Source organism: Heterodontus francisci, chromosome 27 (assembly GCF_036365525.1).
Source record: "Heterodontus francisci isolate sHetFra1 chromosome 27, sHetFra1.hap1, whole genome shotgun sequence".
In the NCBI taxonomy this organism is placed as follows: domain Eukaryota; kingdom Metazoa; phylum Chordata; class Chondrichthyes; order Heterodontiformes; family Heterodontidae; genus Heterodontus; species Heterodontus francisci.
In genome coordinates, this window is record NC_090397.1 from 44501773 (window position 1) to 44523072 (window position 21300).

The following is a 21300-nucleotide window of genomic DNA, read 5'->3' on the forward strand; positions in this document are numbered from 1 at the left end:
CTCAATTTATGTTTGATACAAAACATTCAGTAAAATAATAAGGAAAATGTAGTTAAAAATGCCGCAGATTGTTCACAAATGCGGTTCAGTTGGAAGTTCTGAGAATGTGCACTGATGGTTGTTCTTTCTTCATAATGTAGATTGTCCAAAACGCTGCTGCCCATATCCTGTTCACCCCTCACCCCTGTGCTCGCTGACCTACATTGGCCTTGTTTTTAAATTCTCATCCATGTTTTCAAATCCATCTATGGCCTTTCCCCCTCTCTTTCTCTATAATCTCCTCCCGCCACACAACCATCTGAGATCACTGCACTCCGCCAACTCTGGCCTTTTGCGCATCCCCAATTTTAATCACCCCCATCATTGGTGGCTGTGCCTCCAGCTGCATGGGTATGAGAGTTGGGAGTTAACCCCCTCCCCCAAATCTTTCTGCTCCTTTAAGATGCTCTCTATAACTTACCCCTCTGACTGAGCGTTTGGTCACCTCTCCTAATATCTCATGTGACTCGGTATCATTTTGTTTCACAACACACCTGTGACGTGCCTTTACTCTGTTCAAGGCGCTATATAAATGCAAGTTGTTCTTAATTTGACATTCGCACTTATTCATCACTTTATATACTTTCATACCAGATGACACAAACTCTCAGTATTGCGAAAATCAGGCAAGCAACAGAGTCAATCCCTGAGTGTTCATGTGAGGATTCCTTGCACAGTGATCGGTTGCCAACGATTGAGCCAAACTGAGCAGCAGATTGGAAGCTCCAGAAACCCTTATTCCAAACATCAAAAGCCGAGTTGGACAATAGGATTGTATTAGTGGCCGCGCTCACACATGGTGATTGACAGCACGTTTAGCTAATCTCAAACCAGGATATGTTTTCCTTCGTTTCGCGACTCGGCGAAAAGCCACAGGCTCGCCCACTGTTCCAAATTGTTACAAAGTGTTACAGTCGGTGCAAAGCCGGGCGTGAGCGCGCGCGGGAGGGAAGGTGTGTGTCTGAGTGAGGGCGCGTGTACGGCGATGACGGGGGCGCGCAGGGGTGTTTGAGGTGAGGGGAGGGGAGGGGAGGGGAGGAGAGGAGAGGAGAGGAGTGGGTGTTTACTTTGTGAGGATGAGAGGAAGCGAGTTGGTTTGTAGACAGCCGTTAGCTCGGTTGGGGTTGTTTTGTTGGGAGCGCTCCCTGAGTTGTCACCGAAACGAAACTTCCCGAAGGAGTCCTGATTGACTTGAGGCACTGGAACAGAACTTGTCTTTGTTTTAAAACAGGGTTGACAATGCTGGAATTAAAACCTTTATTTGATATTGAGAATGACGTCGTTCCTTGGCTTTTGAAGTGTAGACTGACACCACTTAACGAAAATGGTAAGCTACAGTAACTCTGTTTCATAAAATCGGTATAATGTGTAAATTTTGCTTTTAAAAATGGTTTGGTTACAACAAATTTTGACAGCCATTTGTAGCACATATAGAAGGTACGATTGAGTTTAAAACTTCGAAAAGTAAAAGCTAATTAGCATAGTATTGACATTTAAAACTTTGACTTTTCACTTTGCAACGTATAAACTGTGAACGTCGGTCAATATTTAGAAATAGATTCAAATTGATTCCTGTGTAACTGCGAAAAGTAACACACTCATGAAAACCGCATACTGTTAAGTGAATTTTTAGCTGCGTTTTACTCATACAAGCCAACTTATACTTTTTTTACTGAGTTCAATTTTAGATGAATCTACGAGCCCTTCAAGGACAGAGCTGCAAATTGTCAATGTTGAAAAGGATGGCAGTGTTCTGTACACCTGGAAGGTAGAATTATTTCCTGTATTAACAACTCGTTATGTCTGCCATTTTCAGTTATACATAAATTGTGCCAAATCTGTGCTTCTCAATATGAATAGATTTCATAACATAAGGAATAGAAGGAGGAGTAGGCCATATGATTTCTGGAGCCTGCTTTGCCATTTAACAAAATCATGGCTGATTCTCAACTTCAACTCCACTTCCTTTCTCATCTCCATATCCCTTGATTTCCTTCAAAGAGATATTTTGGGCACAGTTAAGGTATATTCCCTCAAAAGGGAAAGGTAGGGTAAACAAAGCCAGAGCTCTGTGAATGACAAAAGAGATAGAAATTAAGATAAAGAAGGAAAAGTGTGCATATGACAGATAATAATAGGTAGAAAATACTATTGAGAACCAGACTGAATATAGAAGGTTCAGAGAGGAATTGAAAAAGCAAATAGAAGCAAAAAGAGAGTATGTAAAGAGACTGGCAGCTAGCATAAAAGGGAATCCCAAAATCTTCTATAAACACATAAATAGTAAAAGAATGGTAAGAGGAGGAGGGGCTGAATAGGGATCAAAAAAGGGATTTACACATGGAGGCAGAGGCCATAGCTGAGGTTTTAAATGAATACTTTGCATCTGTCTTCACCAAGGAAGAAGATGCAACCCAGGCAATGGTGAAAGAGAAGGCAATTCAATCACTGGAAAGGTTTAAAATTGATAAGGATAGGTTGCCTGTACTTAAATTGGATAAGGCACCAGGATCAGATGAGATGCATTCAAGGATACTGAGGGTAGTGAGAGTGGAAATTGCAGAGGCACTGACCATAATTTTTCAGTCTTCCTTAGGCTTGGGGGTGGTGCCGGAGGATTGGAGAATTGCAAACATTACACCCTTGTTCAGAAAAGGTTGTAAAGATAAGCGCAGCAGTTACAGGCCGATCAGTTTAACTTCGATGGTGAGGAAACTTGTAGAACAGGGTTGTCCAACCTTTTCGCTTGGGGGGCACATTACAATTTTTGTCTTACATAGGGGCCAGTGAGACAATTTTGGGAAGATAAAGGCATCAAAAATGTAACTTGCTATTAATCAAAACTACAACAAATGAATATTTTTGTGAAGAAGCTTTAAATGAGAAGATTAATTTATTGACTTACTTTCTCTTCACTATGTTGGACACTGCTTTAATGAGATACCTGGCATTTCTTTACTCCTCCTGCACTGTAACAATTTTGTGATTTCCTTAGGGTCCAGAAATCAATAGATTTCAGTCTTGAGTATACTCAATGACTAGAATTCTCTACCCAGTCCGAAATGGCTGTCCCCTTATCCTGAGAGTATGACCCCTAGTTCTAGATTCTCCCAACCTGGGGAAAAAGCCTCTTAGCTGCTACCCTGTCAAGCTTTCTCAGAATCTTTTTATGCTTCAATGAGATCACCTCTCATTCATCTAAACCCCAGAGAGAATAGGCACATTCATTTTAAAAAATTCTTTCATGAGATGTGAAAGTTGTTGGCAAGGTCCGCATTTGTTGCCTCTCCTTAATTTCCCTTGAGAAAGTGGTGGTGAGCCGTCTTCTTGAACCTCTGCAGTCCATGTGGTGTGGGTACACCCACAGTGCTGTTAGGGAGGGAGTTCCAGGATTTGACCCAGCAACAGTGAAGGAGTGGCACCATAGTTCCAAGTCAAGATGGTGTGTGGCTTGGAAGGGAACTTGGTATTCTCCTGCATCTGCTGGCCTTGTCCCTGTAGGTGGTAGAGGTTGTGGGTTTGGAATGTGCTGTCAAAGGAGGCTTGGTGAGTTGCTGAAGTGCACCTTGTATACAGTACACACTGCTGTCACTGTGTGCTGGTGGTGGATGGGTACCGATCAAGCAGGTGCTTTGTCTTGGATGCTCTTGAGCTTCCTGAGTGTTGTTGGAGCTGCACTCATTCAGGAAAGTGGAGAGTATTCCATCACACTCCTGACTTGTGCCTTGTAGATGGTGGACAGGATTTGGGGAATTGGGAGGTGAGTTACTCGCCACAGAATTCTCAGCCTCCGGCCTGCTCTTGTAGCCACTGTCTTTACATGGTTGGGCCAGTTATGTTTCTAGTCAATGGTAACCACCCAGGATGTTGATGGTGGGGTATTTGGCAATAAGAATGTCAAGGGGGGATGAGTAGATTCTCTTTTGTTGGAGATGGTCATTGCCTGGCACTTATGTGACGCAAATATTACTTGCCTCTTATCAGTTCAGGCCTGAATGTTGTCCTGGTCTTGCTGCATGTGTTCACGAGCTGCTTCAGTATCTGAGAAGTCACAAATGGTACTGATCACTGAGTAATCATCAGCGAACATCCTTAATTCTGACCTTATGATGGAGGGGAGGTCATTGATGAAGAAGCTCAAGATGGTTGCCCTAGGACTACCCTGAGAGTCTCCTGCAGCGATTGTCCTGGGGCTTAGATGTTTGGCATTCAACAACCACAACCATCTTCATTTGTGTTAGGTGTGACTCCAACCAGTGGAGACTTTTCTCCCTGATTCACATTGACTTCAATTTTGTTTGGACTCCTTGATGCTACAGTCGGTCACATGCTGCCTTAATGTCAAGGGCAGTCACTCTCACCTCACCTCTTGAGTTTAGCTCTTTTGTCCATGCTTGGACAAGGCTGTGATGAGGTCTGGAGCTGGATGCCCCTTGCAGAACCCAAAGTGTGCAGGTTATTGCTGTGTAAGTGTTGCTTGATAGCACTGTCACTGACACCTTCTATCACTTTGCTGATGATCAAGAGTAGACTGATGGGGTGGTAATTGACCGGATTGGATTTGTCCAGTTTTTTTTGGACAGGACATACCTGGGTAATTTTCCACATTGTTGGGTAGATGCCAGTGCTGTAGCTAGACTAGAACAGCTTGGCTAAGGGCTGGAGAACAGATCTTCGGTACTGCTGCCAGGATGTTGTCAGGCCCCATAGCCTTTGCATTATGCAGTCCCTTTAGCTGTTTGTTGATATCACATGGAGTGAATTGAATTGGCTGAAAACTGGCATCTGTGATGCTGCGGACCTTAGGAGGCCAAGATGGATCATCCAATCTGTACTTCTGGCTGAAGATGGTTGCCGTTGCTTCAGCCTTGTCTTTTGCATTGACAAGCTGGGCTCTCCCATCATTGAGGATGGGGATGTTTGTGGAGCCTCCTTCTCCCATTAGATGTTTAATTGCCCATCAACACTCATGACTGGATGTGGCAGGACAGCAGAGCTTTGATTTGGTCTGTTGGTTGTGGGATTGCTTAACTCTGCCTATAGCATTCATGAAGTCCTGTGTTGTAGCTTCACCAGATTGGTACTACATTTTCAGGTCTGCCTGGTGCTGCTCCTGGCATGCTTTCCTACACTCCTCATTGAACCAGGGTTGGTTCCATGGCTTGATGGTAATGGTGTACTGAGGGATATGCCGGGACTTGAGGTTACAGATTGTGGTTGAATAGAATTCTGCTGCTGCTGCTGATGGCCCATAGCGTCTCATGGATGCTCAGTTTTGAGCTGCGACATCTAATCTGATGCTATCCCATTTAGTATGGCGGTGCCACATAACTACTCAATATCTCCTCGTAGGGCAATCCTCTCATCCCAGGAATCAATCTAGTGAACCTTTGTTGCACCTCCTCTAAGGCAACTATATCCTTCGTTGGGTATGGAGTTCACAACTGTATACAGTACTCCAGATGTTGTCTCACCAAAGCCCTGTACAATTGCAAAAGGACTTCCTTACTCTTTGACTCCAACTCCCTTGCAGTAAAGGCCAACATACCATTTGCCTTCTTCATTGCTTTTCTGTGCCTGCATGTTAACTTTCTCTCTTTCTTGTACAAAGATACCCAGATTTCTCTGAACACCAACATTTAATAGCTTCTCGCCATTGAAAAAATATTCAGGTTTTCTGTTCTTCCGACCAAAGTGAATAACCTCAGTTCTCCACATTATACTCCATCTGTCTACTTGCCCACTTACCTAACCTATCGATATTTCTTTGCAGTCTCTTTGTGCCCTCCTCACTGCTTACTTTTCCACCTAGGTTTGTATCATCAGCAAAGTTGGATAAATTACACCTCAGTCCCTTCACCTAAGTCATTAATATAGATTGTAAATAGCTGAGACCCTAGCACTGATCCTTGTGGCACTCCACTAGTAACAGCCTCCCAACCTGAAGTTGACTCATTAATTCCTAGTCTCTGTTTGCTATCCTTTAACCAATCCTCTATCCATACTGATATATTACCCCCAAACACATGAGTCTTTATCTTGTGCAATAACCTTTTGTGTGGCACCTTTAGCGAATGCCTTTTGAAAATCCAAATATTCTACATCCACTGGTTTCCCTTTACCCCTGCTAGTTACATCCTCAAAAGCTGTAATCGATTTGTCAATCACGATTTTCCTTTCATAAAACCATGTTGATTCTGCCTAATCATATGAATTTCTAAATGCCTTGTTACCACTTCCTTAATAATAGATTCCAGCATTTTCATGATGACTAATGTCAGGCTAACTGGCCTGAAGTTCTCTGTTTTCCCTCTATCTCCTTTCTTGAATAGTGGTGTTACATTTGCTACCCTCCAATCCATTGGGACCATTCCACAATCTAGGGAATTTTGCAAGATCTCAATTAGTGTATTCACTATCGCTGCAGCCACTTCTTTTAGAACTCTAGGATGTAGGCCATCAAGTCCAGGCGATTTGTCGGCTTTCAGTTCCGTTAATTTCTCCAGTACTTTTTCTTTAATATTAATCACTTTAAATTCCTCATTCTCATTAGACCATTGGTTCTCCTTTTTCTGTTTTCTTTTGTGTCTTCTAATGCGAAGACAAGTAAAAAAATATTTAATTTCTTCGTCATTTCCTTTTTCTTCATTATAATTTCTCCTATTTTTGCCTCCATGCTTACTTTTGCTATTCTCTTCCTTTTTACAAACTTATGGAAGCTCTTACAGTCTGTTTTTATATTTCTGGCTAGTTTGGTGTTATTCTATTTTCTCTTTCTATCCTTTGCTGGTATCTAAAGCTCTCGCAATCCTCAGAATTACTGTGTTTAGGAATATTATAAAATCTTTTTTTAATCTAATACTGCCCTCTTTGGTTAACCACGATGGATCGCTTTACCTATGGAATTTTTATTTCTCAATGGATTTTTTTAGAATTATGAAATATTTCTTCAAATGTTTACCATTGTGCAGCTACTGTCATATATTTTAATCTGATTTCCCAATCTACCTTAGCTAACTTTCCCCTCCTACCTACGTGATTGGCTTTATTTAAGTTCAATACTCTAGTTTCAGAACTCTGTACATCACTCTCAAATTCAATGCGAAATGATCACTAATTTCTGGAGGATTCCTTACTATGAGCTTACTTATTAATCCTGTCTCATTAAACAAAACAAGATCTAAAGTAACTTACTCCCTGGTTGGTTCCATGATGTATTCTCAGAAACTGTCTTGAATGCATTCCGTGAACTCAAACTCCAAGCTTCTTATGCCGATTTGATTTGTCCAGTTTATAGAAAGTTTAAAGACCCCCATGATTATTGCATGTTTTTTGTTACCAGCTTCTCTTATTTCTTGATTTAATACTCTGTCCAACAGTAAAACTACTGTTGGGGGTCCTGTAAACTACTCCCATCATTGTTTGTTTTCTGACTCATTTTATTTCTGGGACTTCCCAGCCTCTTTGTCCTGTATGATTTTATTAGTAGTTTGACAAGGGCAAGACCTAAGTATCTCCAGCACTGCTGTAGCTGCTTTTTGCTTAGCTAAGGTGGGGTAAATGTTTGTTCCACAGTTTTAAGTTCCTGATTGTTCTCCTGTGGTACAGCTGTTGGCTAATCTGGGGTCTGGAGCAAGTTTGCGATGTTTTGCAATTAAGTTCACCAGGTCTGCGATGCAGTTAGCACATATAGGCACATTCTAAGGCTTGTTAGAGAGTTTGGGGTGAAATTAGTCTTTGGCAGTAGCATAAAGTGGGTGATAATGAATCGGCAGCCCACTTCAATAAAATAGAAAATTGGACAGGATCTAAAACAGGCTGCTGATTTGCTGTCACCCATTTTGTGCTACTTTGTTCACTCTTGCTCTTCCAAACAAGTGCCAGCAATTAGAATGTTTTCATTTTCTAACTGAACAGATGTAATTAAAAACAAAGACTTGCATTTACCTAGTGCTTTTCATGACCACAGAATGTCCCAAAGTGCTTTACAGCCAGTGAAGTACTTTTAAAATGTAATCTCTGTTGTAATATAGGAAATGTGGCAGCCAATTTGTGCACCGCAAGATTTCACAAACAGCCATGTGATAATGACCAGATAATCTGGTTTTGTGATATTGATTGAGGGATAAATATTGGTCAGGGCACTGGGGAATAACTCCCCTGCCCTTCTTTGAAATAGTGCCATGTGATCTTTTATGTCCACCTGACGGGGCAGACAGAATTTTGATGACTGTATACCCAAAATCAGTAGACAAGAAAACTTGAATCTGTACGAACCACATGTATTGTGATTACTGACAACAATCAAAGATTACTGATGAACGCTGCGGCACATCTAAATAGGTACCAGTGAATTAATAAAAACATTGAAGCAGTGAGTACTACAGAATCAAGAAGTTCACAGCAGGGCATTAGCAAATTAAGAAATTGAGAGCAGTGGTCATCATTGAATTAATACAGTAGTGGGGCACTGGCTGTTTATGTGGAGAACTGGAAAGCAGTGATTCGGTAAATTCATTGACCAGCAGGTACATGCTGCCACTGCTTCATGTCCCAGTGGCTGCAAATTGGCTTCCACCAGTTTTACTAGCAGATTATGCTATGAGCCATCATATGTTGATCGTAAATATTGATTCAGAAAACTAAAAGGCTCTTTAGTTTGCCGGTACTCTTAAAACAGTTAATAACCATATTGGTTAATTTGTTTTTAAGTATTGTCGTGAACATGTTCTATGCCAAATTATTTTTTTAATCCATCGGTTGGAAACTTGCATTAAACTTTAAAAAACAGGAGAAAAAGAACTGATAAAAGATGACTGCTAGCAGTTAAAATGGCCACTGCATCAAAATACCCTACTTCCAATGTATTGAAGTAGAGATGTAGGTCTGGTTAGTCCCCATCCAGGACAATGGCTTGGGAATTTTGAATGGGCTACCTGTCCTGCCTTCATTGTCAAGACATTAAAAGCAATCTTGGAACATTAACGCTGGTGGAGACCTACCACTCAAAGGATAATCACTGGAACAATGGGACCCTGCGAGAGACTGGAATTCTTAGACATGATCTAATTAAGTTACAAGGGAGAGAATACACTGGGCTGTCATGTGACAGACCCACCATCTGTTTGAAACTAGGTGCTCTTTGTCTCTGCAGGCGACAAGCAACTGAGACTGACCAGTAAAGGACCCAAGTGGGGGTCCCCCTTCTCTTTCTCCCTCTAGGCCATCTTGCAAGTTTGAACCCTGCCTGCTGGCTATAACCATCCAAGCCTATCATTGCCAAAGGCAGAGACCCCTTGAAAAAAACCATTGGCATAGTTGTCTCCAAGAAAACCCTGACCAATTGGCCACATCTGCAAGCCAGACACCTCAGGACCACTGAGTTCAGCTGGAAGACAACTGAGTTACAAAACTCCACAAAGTGTGGACTTTTTTTTTATTGCTCCAGACTCTAATCCAATCTTCCCCACTGTGTAACCTATTTGTGTGTATGTGAGAGAAAGTTGGAGCGTAGTTTATTATTTTACTCAGATAGGTTTTAAGTACATTAAACTAACCTCTTTCATGTTTAAACTCAAGAAAACCTGTCCAGTTGGTTCTTTTATGATCATGGCACGCAAATGGTTAAACACTCACTGAATTGTTAAGCATGTCCACTCTTTAAAAGAAATAAACCCTGTTGAGGTCAACAAGGGGAGGGCCTTTCGACCCCTCCTCACAGTATTCTTTTAGTTAAAATATTAGTAATACCTTGGCCATTATGAGGAATAATTGATGGGAGGAAAACTCCTAGGGAGAAGGAAGGCTGCAAGTAAGTTCTGGGTAGGGATTAGGGGCACGGTCAATGGTTGGTTTGGGGTTGAGGGTAACGTGTTCAAGTCCGAGGCCATGGGTGAAGATAGCAAGACATGATGTCCGGTAGGAAAAGCTGGGATTTGGGTAGTCCCAAATCTGATATCAGGTGACCTGAAATAGGAGGGAGATCTGAAAATAGGCAAAGGGAAACGTGAAAAACGCAAAAGGTATTTTTTAAACACCTGATAAATAGTTGAAAAGGTGCTTAAATATTGGGTGGCTGGTGATAGGTGGGTGTTTGCAAAAGGTAAGGGACTCCTGCGTAACCTGTTTATTGGGTGATAAAATAGATTTCAAACACCCGATAAACAAGATAATACCTGTAAATTGGGGGTGGGTGGAATTGGGGACCAAAATACATGCTGAAATTTGCTGGGAGACTCCTGCCAAGACACCATCTGGTGGTAAGAGCCTGCAACTATATTGTGATGAGTAAATTAGCATAAAATTGCCAACATTCTCTTTTAGATATTACTTTAACAGTGTAAACAGTGATCTAAATCATTATTAAAAATTGTCAAGGCACGAAATGGGTGCCATATGCAAGATTTTTGTAAAGTAATAACAAATGTCTATTAATGTACATATTGAAGTAATAGTTAAGAAATCATAGTTTTTTGCTGCATAATACACATTTGCCATAATGTGGTAAATTTAGCAGGGACTTTTCAGGCTCAGGGATTTCATTTTCAATATCTTTACTAGTTCTGAAATCAATCGCAGCAGAATTATGACCAAGTAAAAATTTTTCTTTTAAAGAAATGCAGCTTCAAAAACTGTCTGTAGAAAAGTACTGTTTGATGATGTGAAAGTATTTTTGTTTTAAAGGATAAGAAGGGAGCCACATGTATTGGCTTATATGATCTTCACAATAAGCAAAACAAGGTAAACAATTTATATTTATGACATATTTAGAACAAAATGTAGAAGCTTTCCTGTGATTTTTTTTCCCCCTCTTTTTTATGTTTCTGTTTATTTTCCCAGCTGCTGTATGTCTTTGACAGAGAAGTGTCTTTGATTAGTTGCTCTGTCAACATTGGAAGAACATTGCTGGGTGAGTGAGACCAATTTCTGCTCTTCTATTGAGACTGTTTTATGCTGTGTTCATGTAACACTTGAAAGTTTCTGCAAGTGTCAGAATTATCGTAGAGTACGTTAAGATAAAAGCCTGAATTGTTTGTATTTGAGCTTCTTCATCTTTCTTAAGTGAATTTGCTTTTTCTAAGAAAAAAATTTTGATATTCTTTTTGCTAGCTGTAAGTATTCTGCAATTTACTGGAGGAGGTTTACCAGTCGAAACATTCAGACCAGGTATTACTTTAAACTTTGTTACGTAACGTAATTAAACTAAACATTGTTAAAACTTTGAAATGAAATATCAACTGAGTTTGTTTTTGAGCTGTTAATTTCTGTAGAGTACTGGTGGATCAATTTTGAAGGACATAGTCTAATCCTTGAATATTCTTGTTCGTCTTTATTTCCAGTTAAGTATAGGAGGAATTAATTATTGGTATTCAGACGCAGTTTCAGCCAGTATTGTAGTACTCTACCCCAATCCTTTTGAAGCTTTCAAAGATAATTGCTGTTGTTTAGATAACGTGGGATGGGAGAATGCTTCATTGCTAATAGCCCAAAAATGGTTGGCCCAAGACATAATTGACCATTTCTTGAAGATATTGTCATTCAAGATAGTGCCATCATAGACTGATTGATTTGATTTGACGGACTTGTGACTTATTTCTATTTTTGTATTTCAGTTGAGATTTCTAAAGGGTTTTATATTCTTCCGATAATTGGATATGGGTTCTACAAAGCTATATAACAAAAATAATTTCCAGTAGAATGCACTTCATCGTTGTTTTAAAAGTATATTTAAATTCTAATGAAACCATCTGATACATCAAACATGTTTCCCATTAATGTTAAACCATTTGAATTGTAATCATTTTAACAGTTTCTCTCATTGAGAGTAAAAGTTATGAAAGTATAAATACTACAGTTTTGTTATAAACTTCACAATTTTCCAGATATATGAAAAAGGAGATGTAAGTAACTGTGGTGATAAAAGCAGAGGAGATTTCCTTTCTACTCTTTGCATCTATAGAGAGCATGTTTGGTTTTGCTTTGTGAATGAATAAACTTGTCTCAGTATTGCACATAAATGAGACATTTATGGAGTCAGAAGGACATTCAATATTTTAAAAATGTCATGCACTAAAAGCGAAAAGGATAGGGTAACATGAAACAGCCAGATGTAGATGGAGTCACCAGATGTCAGGTGGATCTAATGCTATTGTGATTGAAATCTGTGGCAGAGTAGTGAGATCATTGTAGTTAACCATGGCATATGTTTCAAGATTATTTTAGCGGAGCGAGATAGTAAAGATTAGGTAGAGATTTGCAAGCCCTTGGGAGAGGAGATGAAGAAATGGGATTCTTAAATTGTTGACTTTGCCAACCAAGTTAGGTTAGGGAAGATCAGTGGCCTGAACTGGTGGTGGGTGGATCCCATCATTGAAATCATTTTCAGTACACCAGGAAGGGAGTCCATGTAGGAATATTTCTTGTATCTGCCTATATGTGAGAACTGGATTATGATAGAAGAACCCTGTGAATCTGTGTTACAGGAATACTCATCTGCATGGTGACTACCAGGAGATGAGCAGGTAGCCCATTTCAAGACTGGAGTTTTCCACAGATATAACTAGCAGGCAGTTGAGTGGGATTAACATGACTACATTCTTGCTGTGGTTATCTAAAGCCCTGAAAGTATGCAGCAAGTTGTTGACTACCTTTCCTGCCTTCAGTTGTCCAGGTGCTTTGGCAACCATTAGAAATTTGTTTGTTCTATCAGCAAAGGTATGAGGAGTATGCTAAGTATTCTGAGCTGACACTCCTCAAACTGTTGATTGATATTTGAGTCTTCCTACATAAAAATGCTACTAGTTGGACATTTTTGCAATTTGCAGTAACTGTTCTCATGATTAGCACTAATATTCCTTAATTAATGTTTTGTGAAAGACAAGTGGTTTTATAGATGGTATTTAATAATTAATTTTGAAATGGGCCCTTGGCAATAGTAATGAATATTATTACGACCAGATGAGAAAGGTGTCTAGGGGTCCCTCTCGGCCTCCACCTAGCTTTACTGTAACAGGGTTTAATTTTAAACACGCCCTGTTTTGAGTTCCCCCTTGGTGAATCCTTATTCATTGCTTTCCAATTATAAGGCAAAGAAATGATCACAAACAGGCTTTCTTAGGCTTAAAGAAGAAAATTATTGGTTTAAAGAAGAAAACTAAAGTTTATTAAAACTTAAACTTAAGTTCTAATTCAGCTAATACCTGGAGGTACACAACACGCCCACGCTAGCATGCATATGCGATACACCTGCAGATAGCGACAGAAAAGAGCAGAAGAAAAAATTAAGTGGTCAGGTTTGAGGCAATATCTGAAGAATTGTTACGGTTCTTCGAGCTCACTGTAGAGTCCTTGCTTGTAGGTAATTCTTGCTTTTCGTTGGGGCCCAGTTGTATTCTTAAACCTCATTCACTGGAGGAGACTTTTCTCTCTTGGGGTTCATGTGTCGTCAGTGGATTCTGAAGCTGGTGAGAAAGAGATGGGAGCAGACAGGAGAGGCTCTTTTCAATCCAGGGGCCAAGAACTTTGAGTTTAAATTCTCTGTGGCGAGTTCAAAAAAACCTGCAACAGCCAGTTAGTCATGTGACCAGCTGGTCTAATCAGTCCTGGCCCTTGTGGATTGTCTTGTCCTAGCAGACCTTGGAATGTCTCCTCTACACACAATACCTGGTGATCAAAGGTCCAATGTGGGTTAAATTGGAGCAGGGAATAGCTCCTTTGTTCCACGTACTGTCTGCTAATACGCAAAAATGTCTTTCCGGACGGGCCTGGCAACCCCTTGCACAGGCCTTCTCTTTCCAGCAACAATTTGAAATTCAATGTCCATGTGGCAAAATTAATGTGCTTCATTCTTGGCAGGTGGGGGCATGCATGACAATATATTATGCAAGTTCCTAGAACCGTAGAAAAATTACAGCACAGAAGGAGGCCATTCAGCCCTTCATGTCTCTGCTGGCTGAAAATCTAGCATTCCAATCTAATTCTACCTTCCAGCATCTGGTCTATAGCCTTGAAGGTTACAGCACTTCAGGTGCATGTCCAGGTACCTTTTAAAAGAGTTGTTTCTGCCTCCACCACCATTCCTGGCAGTGAATTCCAGACACCTGGGTGAAAAAGCTTTTCCTCGTGTCCCCTCTAATCCTTCTACAAATCACCTTAGATCTGTGCCCCCTGATAAATGACCTCTCCACTAGGGGAAACAGGACCTTCTTGTCTACTCTTATCGAGGTCCCTCATAATTTTGTACACCTCAATTAAGTCATTCCTCAGCCTCCTCTGTTCTAAGGAACACAACCCTAGCCTATCCAATCTTTCCTCATAGTTGCAACTTTCAAGCCCTGGCAACATTCTCGTAAATCTCCTCTGCATTCTCTCCAGAGCAACTGTGTCCTTCCTGTAATGTGGTGACCAGAACTGTACGCAATACTCCAACTGTGGCCGAGCCAGTGTTTTATATAGTTCCAACATTACATCCCTGCTTTTGTATTCTATACCTTGGCCAATAAAGGATGGTATTCCATATTCCGCCATCACCACTTTATCTACCTGTCATGTCACCTCTGGAACCTGTGGACATTTACTCCAAGGTGTCTCACTTCTTCTACCTCTCTCAATATCCTCCCATTTATTGTGTATTCCCTCGCTTTATTTGCTCTCCCCAAGTGCATTACCTCACACTTCTCTGGATTGAATGCCATTTGCCACTTTTCCACCCACTCAACTCAACCAAACCATTGACATCGTTCTGGAGTCTACAGCTATCCTCTTCACTTTCAACTACACGACCAAGTTTTGTGTCATCAGCAAATTTCCCAATCATGCCTCCCACATTTAACTCCAAATCAGGTTTTTGGGTAGAAATTCCACATTTAAAAATTAAGCTTCAAGTTATACACATGCATCGCAAATAAGATATGAAAGATTATAATGAGTGTGTTAACTTTATCATCTCTATTTTACTGTTGTCATATTAGGTGTCCAGGAACTTTAAATCTCACTATTGCTTTATGTGCAGTGATTTTTTTTATCTTCCTGTTGGAAATCTCCATAAATAGGGATAGAAGTTGGAATCAAATACTTGTATAGATTTCAAAATTCTGATTGGCAGAGAATGAAAAATTGGAGGGTTGGGGAAGTTCCTCTATATTGTTGTTCCTGAGCAGTGAGGCATGGAAACTCCTATCTCAGATATGGAGTGGTGCATGGTGTGGGGACATCTAAGAAAACATTTTGTGCAGCTTATTTGAAAATATATCTTGAAAATATTTTTGATGTGACATATTTGATCTTGGTGAATAATATTGTATTGCTTCAAAATTACACAAATGCCTTTGTAAAAAAACAAACTACATTAAAAAAAAATTAGGACACTTAATGAGAATGCAAATTTTATTGCACTGTTTTTCTTAACTTTCGTTGCAGTATCCAGGTGTTTGACCTTGTTGATTGAAATTCATCCAGTAAATAATACGAAAGTCTTAAAAGCCATTGACTCTCATGTTCGAGTTCAGGTATTTATCACTAATTGTTTCCATAATTTTGTTTTTATTAAGCTTTTTGTTAAATATTTGGTAGTTTGGTGTTTAAAGTTCCTTACTGTTTTTGAGCCTCGGTCGTGGGACATGGATTTGCACCTACAAATTTCAGGAACATTTTTCAGTCCATTAACCAGGTAGAAATTGAAAAGCAGAACCAAAACTGTTCAGAAAGTCATAGTGGGTCAGTGGTCTTGTGAGATTAGTTACTGAGCAGCATTGGCAGAAGCGTATGAGCAGGACTGCCCAGTGACTTTGCCTGGAAATTATTCATGATATAGAAAGAGGGTGAGAAAGTAAAATAAAAATTGAGTGTTAATAAAGGCATGATAAAAGCAAGTGATCAGCAAATGTGTGTACCGTGAAGAACAGTTATAGGATTTAGGATAAAAGGACTTTGATTAAATCTCAACTCTTGTGACCTAGTTGACAAGAGGCAAACCCATGTCTTTTGATGCCTATTACATAGAAGTAATAAGGAACATACTAGCCTGCAGTAGGAAAGATTATATATTTTAAAATAAATGAAGCACATTAACAGGTTTATAATTTTTTTCGAGTCTCAATGTTAGGGGGAAAAGAGGATCTTAGGATGTGTGAGTGGTGTAAAATGTAGCACTTGATAATACTGTTAATTTTTCAGCTTCAAATTCTGAAATCTATGATCAGTCAAAGAAAGGAATAGCACTTAATGGGCAGGGGTGTTTACCTTTAGATAAATACTTTGTATGTTGTACTTTCATTTTCTCGTGACCTTTTTTATTTATTTTTGTGTCTACATTAGATCTTTTAATAGGTTTAGCCTTGAAAAGCCTCTTTAACTTCCTTAATTCAGTGACTGTGTTTGAAAACAGTTATTCCAGTTATTTTGGCCGTGAGTAGATTTAGACACTGTAGCACAAAGGTTGCAGTCAGTGTTCCCTCTAGGCCAGGGGTGTCCAACCTTTTCGTATGAGAAGCCACATTACAAATTTTGTCCTCCATAGGGGGCAGGTGAGCAAATTTCCAAAGGATCAAGGGATTAGAAATTTACTATTAATCAAAACAACAAAATATTCGCATTTTTGTGAACAAGCTTTAAATGAGGAGACTAATTTATTAATTTACTATGTTGAACACTGATTTAGTTGATAGCTCGCATTGATTTTGCTTGGAGTCAATGTCTGCCCGCACAATTGATATAGCGATGCAGAGTATTCCAGATAGATGTCCATCTGTCAGGAGTGATTGTGATCTCTCCCCTTCCCTTCCCTGCCCTGCCCTGCCTCAGGCTCACCTTCACTTTAATCAGCATGTTGACTGTGACTTTCACTCCACCCATTAACCTCTGGGGTTGCATTGTCGGGCCACAGCCAATTGCAATGCAGGCATGTGGTGCTGTCTGGGAGTTGTTGTCCCGGTTTATGGTTTTATGCATAGGGACTGGGGAGCAGGGAAACTATGTTTCCCAGCAGATGCTCACTCACCGAAAATCGCAGGGGCGGCCAATTCTCAGTCATAGAAATCTTTGGCAGGCCAGAAGAAATTTCTGATGCCTGAAGCTGAAAGAAACAGCTGAAGGCAAAAACTGCACGGCAAGGAGGGAGGAACGGTGGAGTACAGTTTACAACAGCAGGCTGGATCCTGGCCCCTGGGCCATATGTTGGACAACCCTGCTCTAGGCCTGTAGCAACCCAAAAGTTCCCAGGCAGGCTGCACACAAGTCAGCCTCTTTAATTTACTGTGTGTGCATGACCTTGCAAAAAAATTTAAAGGGGCTGCACACTCCCCCAAAAAATTAGAGGGTATGTTGGTTGCAGTAATGAAAGATTACCATATCATAGTCTGTAATTCTGGGATCAATATTTGTGTAATGGCTATTATGAATAAACTACACCTCATGACTTAAGCATTTTAACATTTGTGCATTGTAAACATAAGAGCAGAATTGCAAAGGCAAACATTGATGTGTAGTATAGGTAGTTATTGACATTACATGAAGGAATATCTGATTTTAAAGATGAAGTGGCATATTGTATGTTAGTTATGATGTACAATTCAGCATTAGGGGTTGGAATAAATTTTGGAAGTAAATTTAGGATAAACTCCTGGAAGGGTCAGATTGTTAATTGCTAAAACTGTTCCAGGACCAGAATGTTCAACTGCTTGGAAATTAACTCTCAATTTGTGTTAAAGGAAGATGGAGAGCAACAAACAACCTATCATTTGCATATCGCTTTCTGTAAATACCATTAAAAACAAGGTTTGTTCAGATCTGTAGTAGAAGTAATGTATGACCGCACAATTTCAAATTGGAACAGAGGCAAATGTCTGCAAGCTACGCATGCCATTAGCCAGTTTTATGAGAGAGTAACAAAAGTAACAAGGGAGTTGAAGAGCAAGTTGGCAGAGCATTAAACTTGTCTGACTGTTTGCTTGTACAAAGTCTGTTTCCTGGGAAATTGTGTATAGTATTCAGTTGCTGACGGAGATTAGGATTTTTTAAGCATGTCTTTTTAATTCATAAGTATAAATTAATGACCCGTGGCCCCGTTCTGAATTTAGAGAGGTGTTTTGAGTTCTGTTGCTTTCCAGAGAGAGACTGAAGGCTGTGTGGCCCTTCTTCACCACAGCTAGCAGTTACAATTTCGGAATCTTGTGTTGCACAGGGGCTTGCAGTCCAGTGTAGGTAGGCCCAGCAGGCACAGGTGTCTCCTACTTTCTGCAGCTTTTCTTCCCAGAATGGTTGATTGTCGGAATGTGATCCGAATGTGTGTATTCATGTGCATTTCTGGATGCAATCGCTCTATCAGTTACCATGCAGAGAAGGAATTGATATACCTGTTATTATATCTTGAGTTGGTCTTTGCACATTCTGCTCAATGTGATAGTTTTGCTTCCATTCCACATGTTATCGAGCATTCTTGGCCCTTTTCAAGTTTTTTTGTCATTCTTTGGGAGGGAGTCATGATAGAGGATAGAAATGTGTTTGCATGGGCCTGTTGGGAAGTGGAGATACTGTCACAAGTGAGTTGACTCACATTGGAATGCTTTTGAAAGTGACCAGGTCTTGGAGGGAATGTTTAATTTGATGTGGCAGAATATGTCATGTTGCATTTGGTGATATTTATTGCCCAGTAATTGGAAGGATATAATCTGAACTTGTTGAAGAGTTAGCTTGGTCTCTTGACTGACGCCTGGTTCAGAATCCACTTGTGATTAGTTTATCTAGGAGCTCCTTTTGGTTTGTGTTGGGGCTTGTTTTTCTCCGATTGGTGCATTTCATGGCAGGTTAGTTCTATCCTTTTGCTTCAGATCTTTATGGGTTTGTGATGTTCCCTTTTGATAGAGGAGAAGGCAATAATATGGTTTGTGCACACACTCCATGTTTCATTAAAGTTAACTTTGGGGAAGTGGGGTTTACCATTCTCCAGTATACAGTGGGTGAGCTGCATTTTGCAGGAAGGACGTGGACTCTGGGTTACAGAGGAGTTTGTGGCTTAAGACCAGCTTTGGAATAGTTTTTGTTGGTTCATTGAGGGCGACTGTAACATGGTCAGATATGGCTGATTTATGGCCCTTTTTTCAGCAAGTCACCACTCTTGGTAGATGTGATTGATTCAGAAGAGATGGTCAGTGTTGGAGAATCTTTATTTGGGTTTGAACAAAATATGAATCCCTTCTCTAATATAAAAGCAAAATACTGCGGACGCTGGAAATTTGAAATAAAAACAAATGCTGGAAATGCAGGTCTGGCAGCATCTATGGAGAGAGAAGCAGAGTTAACGTTTCAGGTCAGTGACCCTTCTTCAGAACCCCTTCTCTGTTGGGTAAGTGGCTCTATCAGATGCATTGTTCTGTGTTTGTTTTGGCAGCCCATGTCCACTGGAAGCCTTTCCAGTTGATGATCATTAGGTTTTGTCCCATAATTATTGTCTTTCATGTGAATCATGGTGGGGATTACAGGGAAGCCCATGTTCATGGCATATATGTTGAACATTGTGATCAGCTCTCCTGCTATTTGACCCTTGATCAGCATGGAACAACCATCCTTGCTCGAGATCCACATTATTTATTCCTTTGAAGATCTTGAATACTTCAAAAAAGTCACCTGTAAGCTGTCTTTTATGCAATGTAAAAATTCTTAGTATTAATTTTCTGTATGTAGCTTAGGTGCCCAGCTCCCCCCTCATAATCGAAATGTATGGACTTCTGGAATAATACAGATGGGTGCAATGAAGCTGCTTCAGAGGCATCCTATAGAGAGCACTGAGTGAATTTCATGTACATTCTGATCACTGAGACCCAGATTGATGCCCGTACAGCCCTAGTGCTTGCTAACCCAAGCTGGTTTGAATGGAATTGTGCAAACATAGACTACTGCTGCAATCAGCATATATACTTAGATACAAGCTGTTTTACTGTGGAGGCTAACGATGTTCAGGAATTCAGGATTTCCACATAAATTCCGTAACTTCTTATTGGTTCTCCCCTTTATTAGCAACTGGCTCTAGTTATAATTATGGCTATGGTTATCCTTGTCTTTATAAGTGCCATAGCTGGCAGTAATCAGAGATGCATTGTTCCTCCCTAGCAGGATCTGACAAGCCAAGATGATAGATCTTCCAAACAAGAGGCAGATTGCTGTCTGGTTCACAAATGTCAGGCAAATTAAACAGCATGGAGGATTCTGCATCATCTTCGCAAAAGCGAGTTGGAAATTTTTTTAAATATAAAAGCAGAAGAATATTTTTTCTTTAAATTGAAAGACAAGGTAGCTTCATTCCACAGGTGCTGCCTGACCTGAGTGTTTTCACTATTATCTGTTTTTATTTCATGTTGGTATTTAGCTTTGAGTTATGGTGGCTTATCAAGTTTGGCATGCTGTTTTACCATACTCCTATTTCTGTCTGGAGATGGTAGAGTAAAGAACGATGTTAGGTTAATCATTGTAGGTGTAGTCTTACTCATTCGTTAACTCTGGTACAGTCTCTACATTGCAAAACTCCAATATAGCCTTACCTCTCTGTTCTCCATCTGACCTGTTAAAATCAAGCTATTAGGATTTAAAATGTGATCATGCCTTGTGCTCCCAATATAGGATTTTGTTGTGGTATCTGGTTGGAACTAAGTGTGCCAGATTGACATAGATATAGAGGTGGGTAGAGAGATCTCTACAGATACAGGGCCCAAAATTCTATCACTTTTGGTATGCAAGTCTTATAATTCTGGCATAGAGACCTGCAATTATTATCCTTGAAGGTGGTGGTGAGCTGCCTTGAACTGCTGCAGTCCATGTGGTATAGGTACACCCACAGTGCAGTTAGGAAGGAGTTTCAGGATTTTGACCCAGTGACAGTGAAGGTACAGCGATATAATTTTGGGTGTAAGTCAGATTATACAAGGGTTACACATTCTACAAGACACGTTGGATTCCAGTAGAACTGCCTGCTGCCAAAAGATGTGCCTGCCTCCGAGGTGGTACATATAAGATGGATAATGAGGATAAAAGCTGCTGACTCACAGATTCTGCCATTTGTACCAGAATTGCACCTGACTTAAGTTACTCTTTTTTTGTAAAAAATTCTAGGGCACATTGACTTGGGGCGGCACAGTGGTGTAGTGGTTATCACCGCAGCCTCACGGCTCCAGCGACCCGGGTTCGGTTCTGGGTACTGCCTGTGTGGAGTTTGCAAGTTCTCCCTGTGACTGCGTGGGTTTCCCCTGAGTGCTCTCGTTTCCTCCCACATCC

At 40.3% G+C, this 21300-nt stretch overlaps 1 protein-coding gene across 3 annotated transcripts in view; it reads left to right on the forward strand.

Moving 5' to 3' along the window:
* Positions 1–714: 714 nt before the first annotated feature.
* gsap (gamma-secretase activating protein) overlaps positions 715–21300 on the forward strand; it is a 110402-nt gene continuing 89816 nt past the window's right edge. The window contains exons 1-7 of one of the 3 annotated variants that reach the window (XM_068059237.1): positions 715–838; positions 1271–1366; positions 1728–1807; positions 10723–10779; positions 10879–10948; positions 11149–11205; positions 15457–15545. In XM_068059237.1, the coding sequence (XP_067915338.1) occupies positions 1279–1366; positions 1728–1807; positions 10723–10779; positions 10879–10948; positions 11149–11205; positions 15457–15545 (441 nt within the window). In that variant the 5' untranslated portion in view covers positions 715–838; positions 1271–1278. Of the gene's footprint in view, positions 839–911; positions 993–1110; positions 1367–1727; positions 1808–10722; positions 10780–10878; positions 10949–11148; positions 11206–15456; positions 15546–21300 lie in introns of those variants that run through there. The other 2 variants (XM_068059236.1, XM_068059238.1) reach the window with 2 other exon arrangements.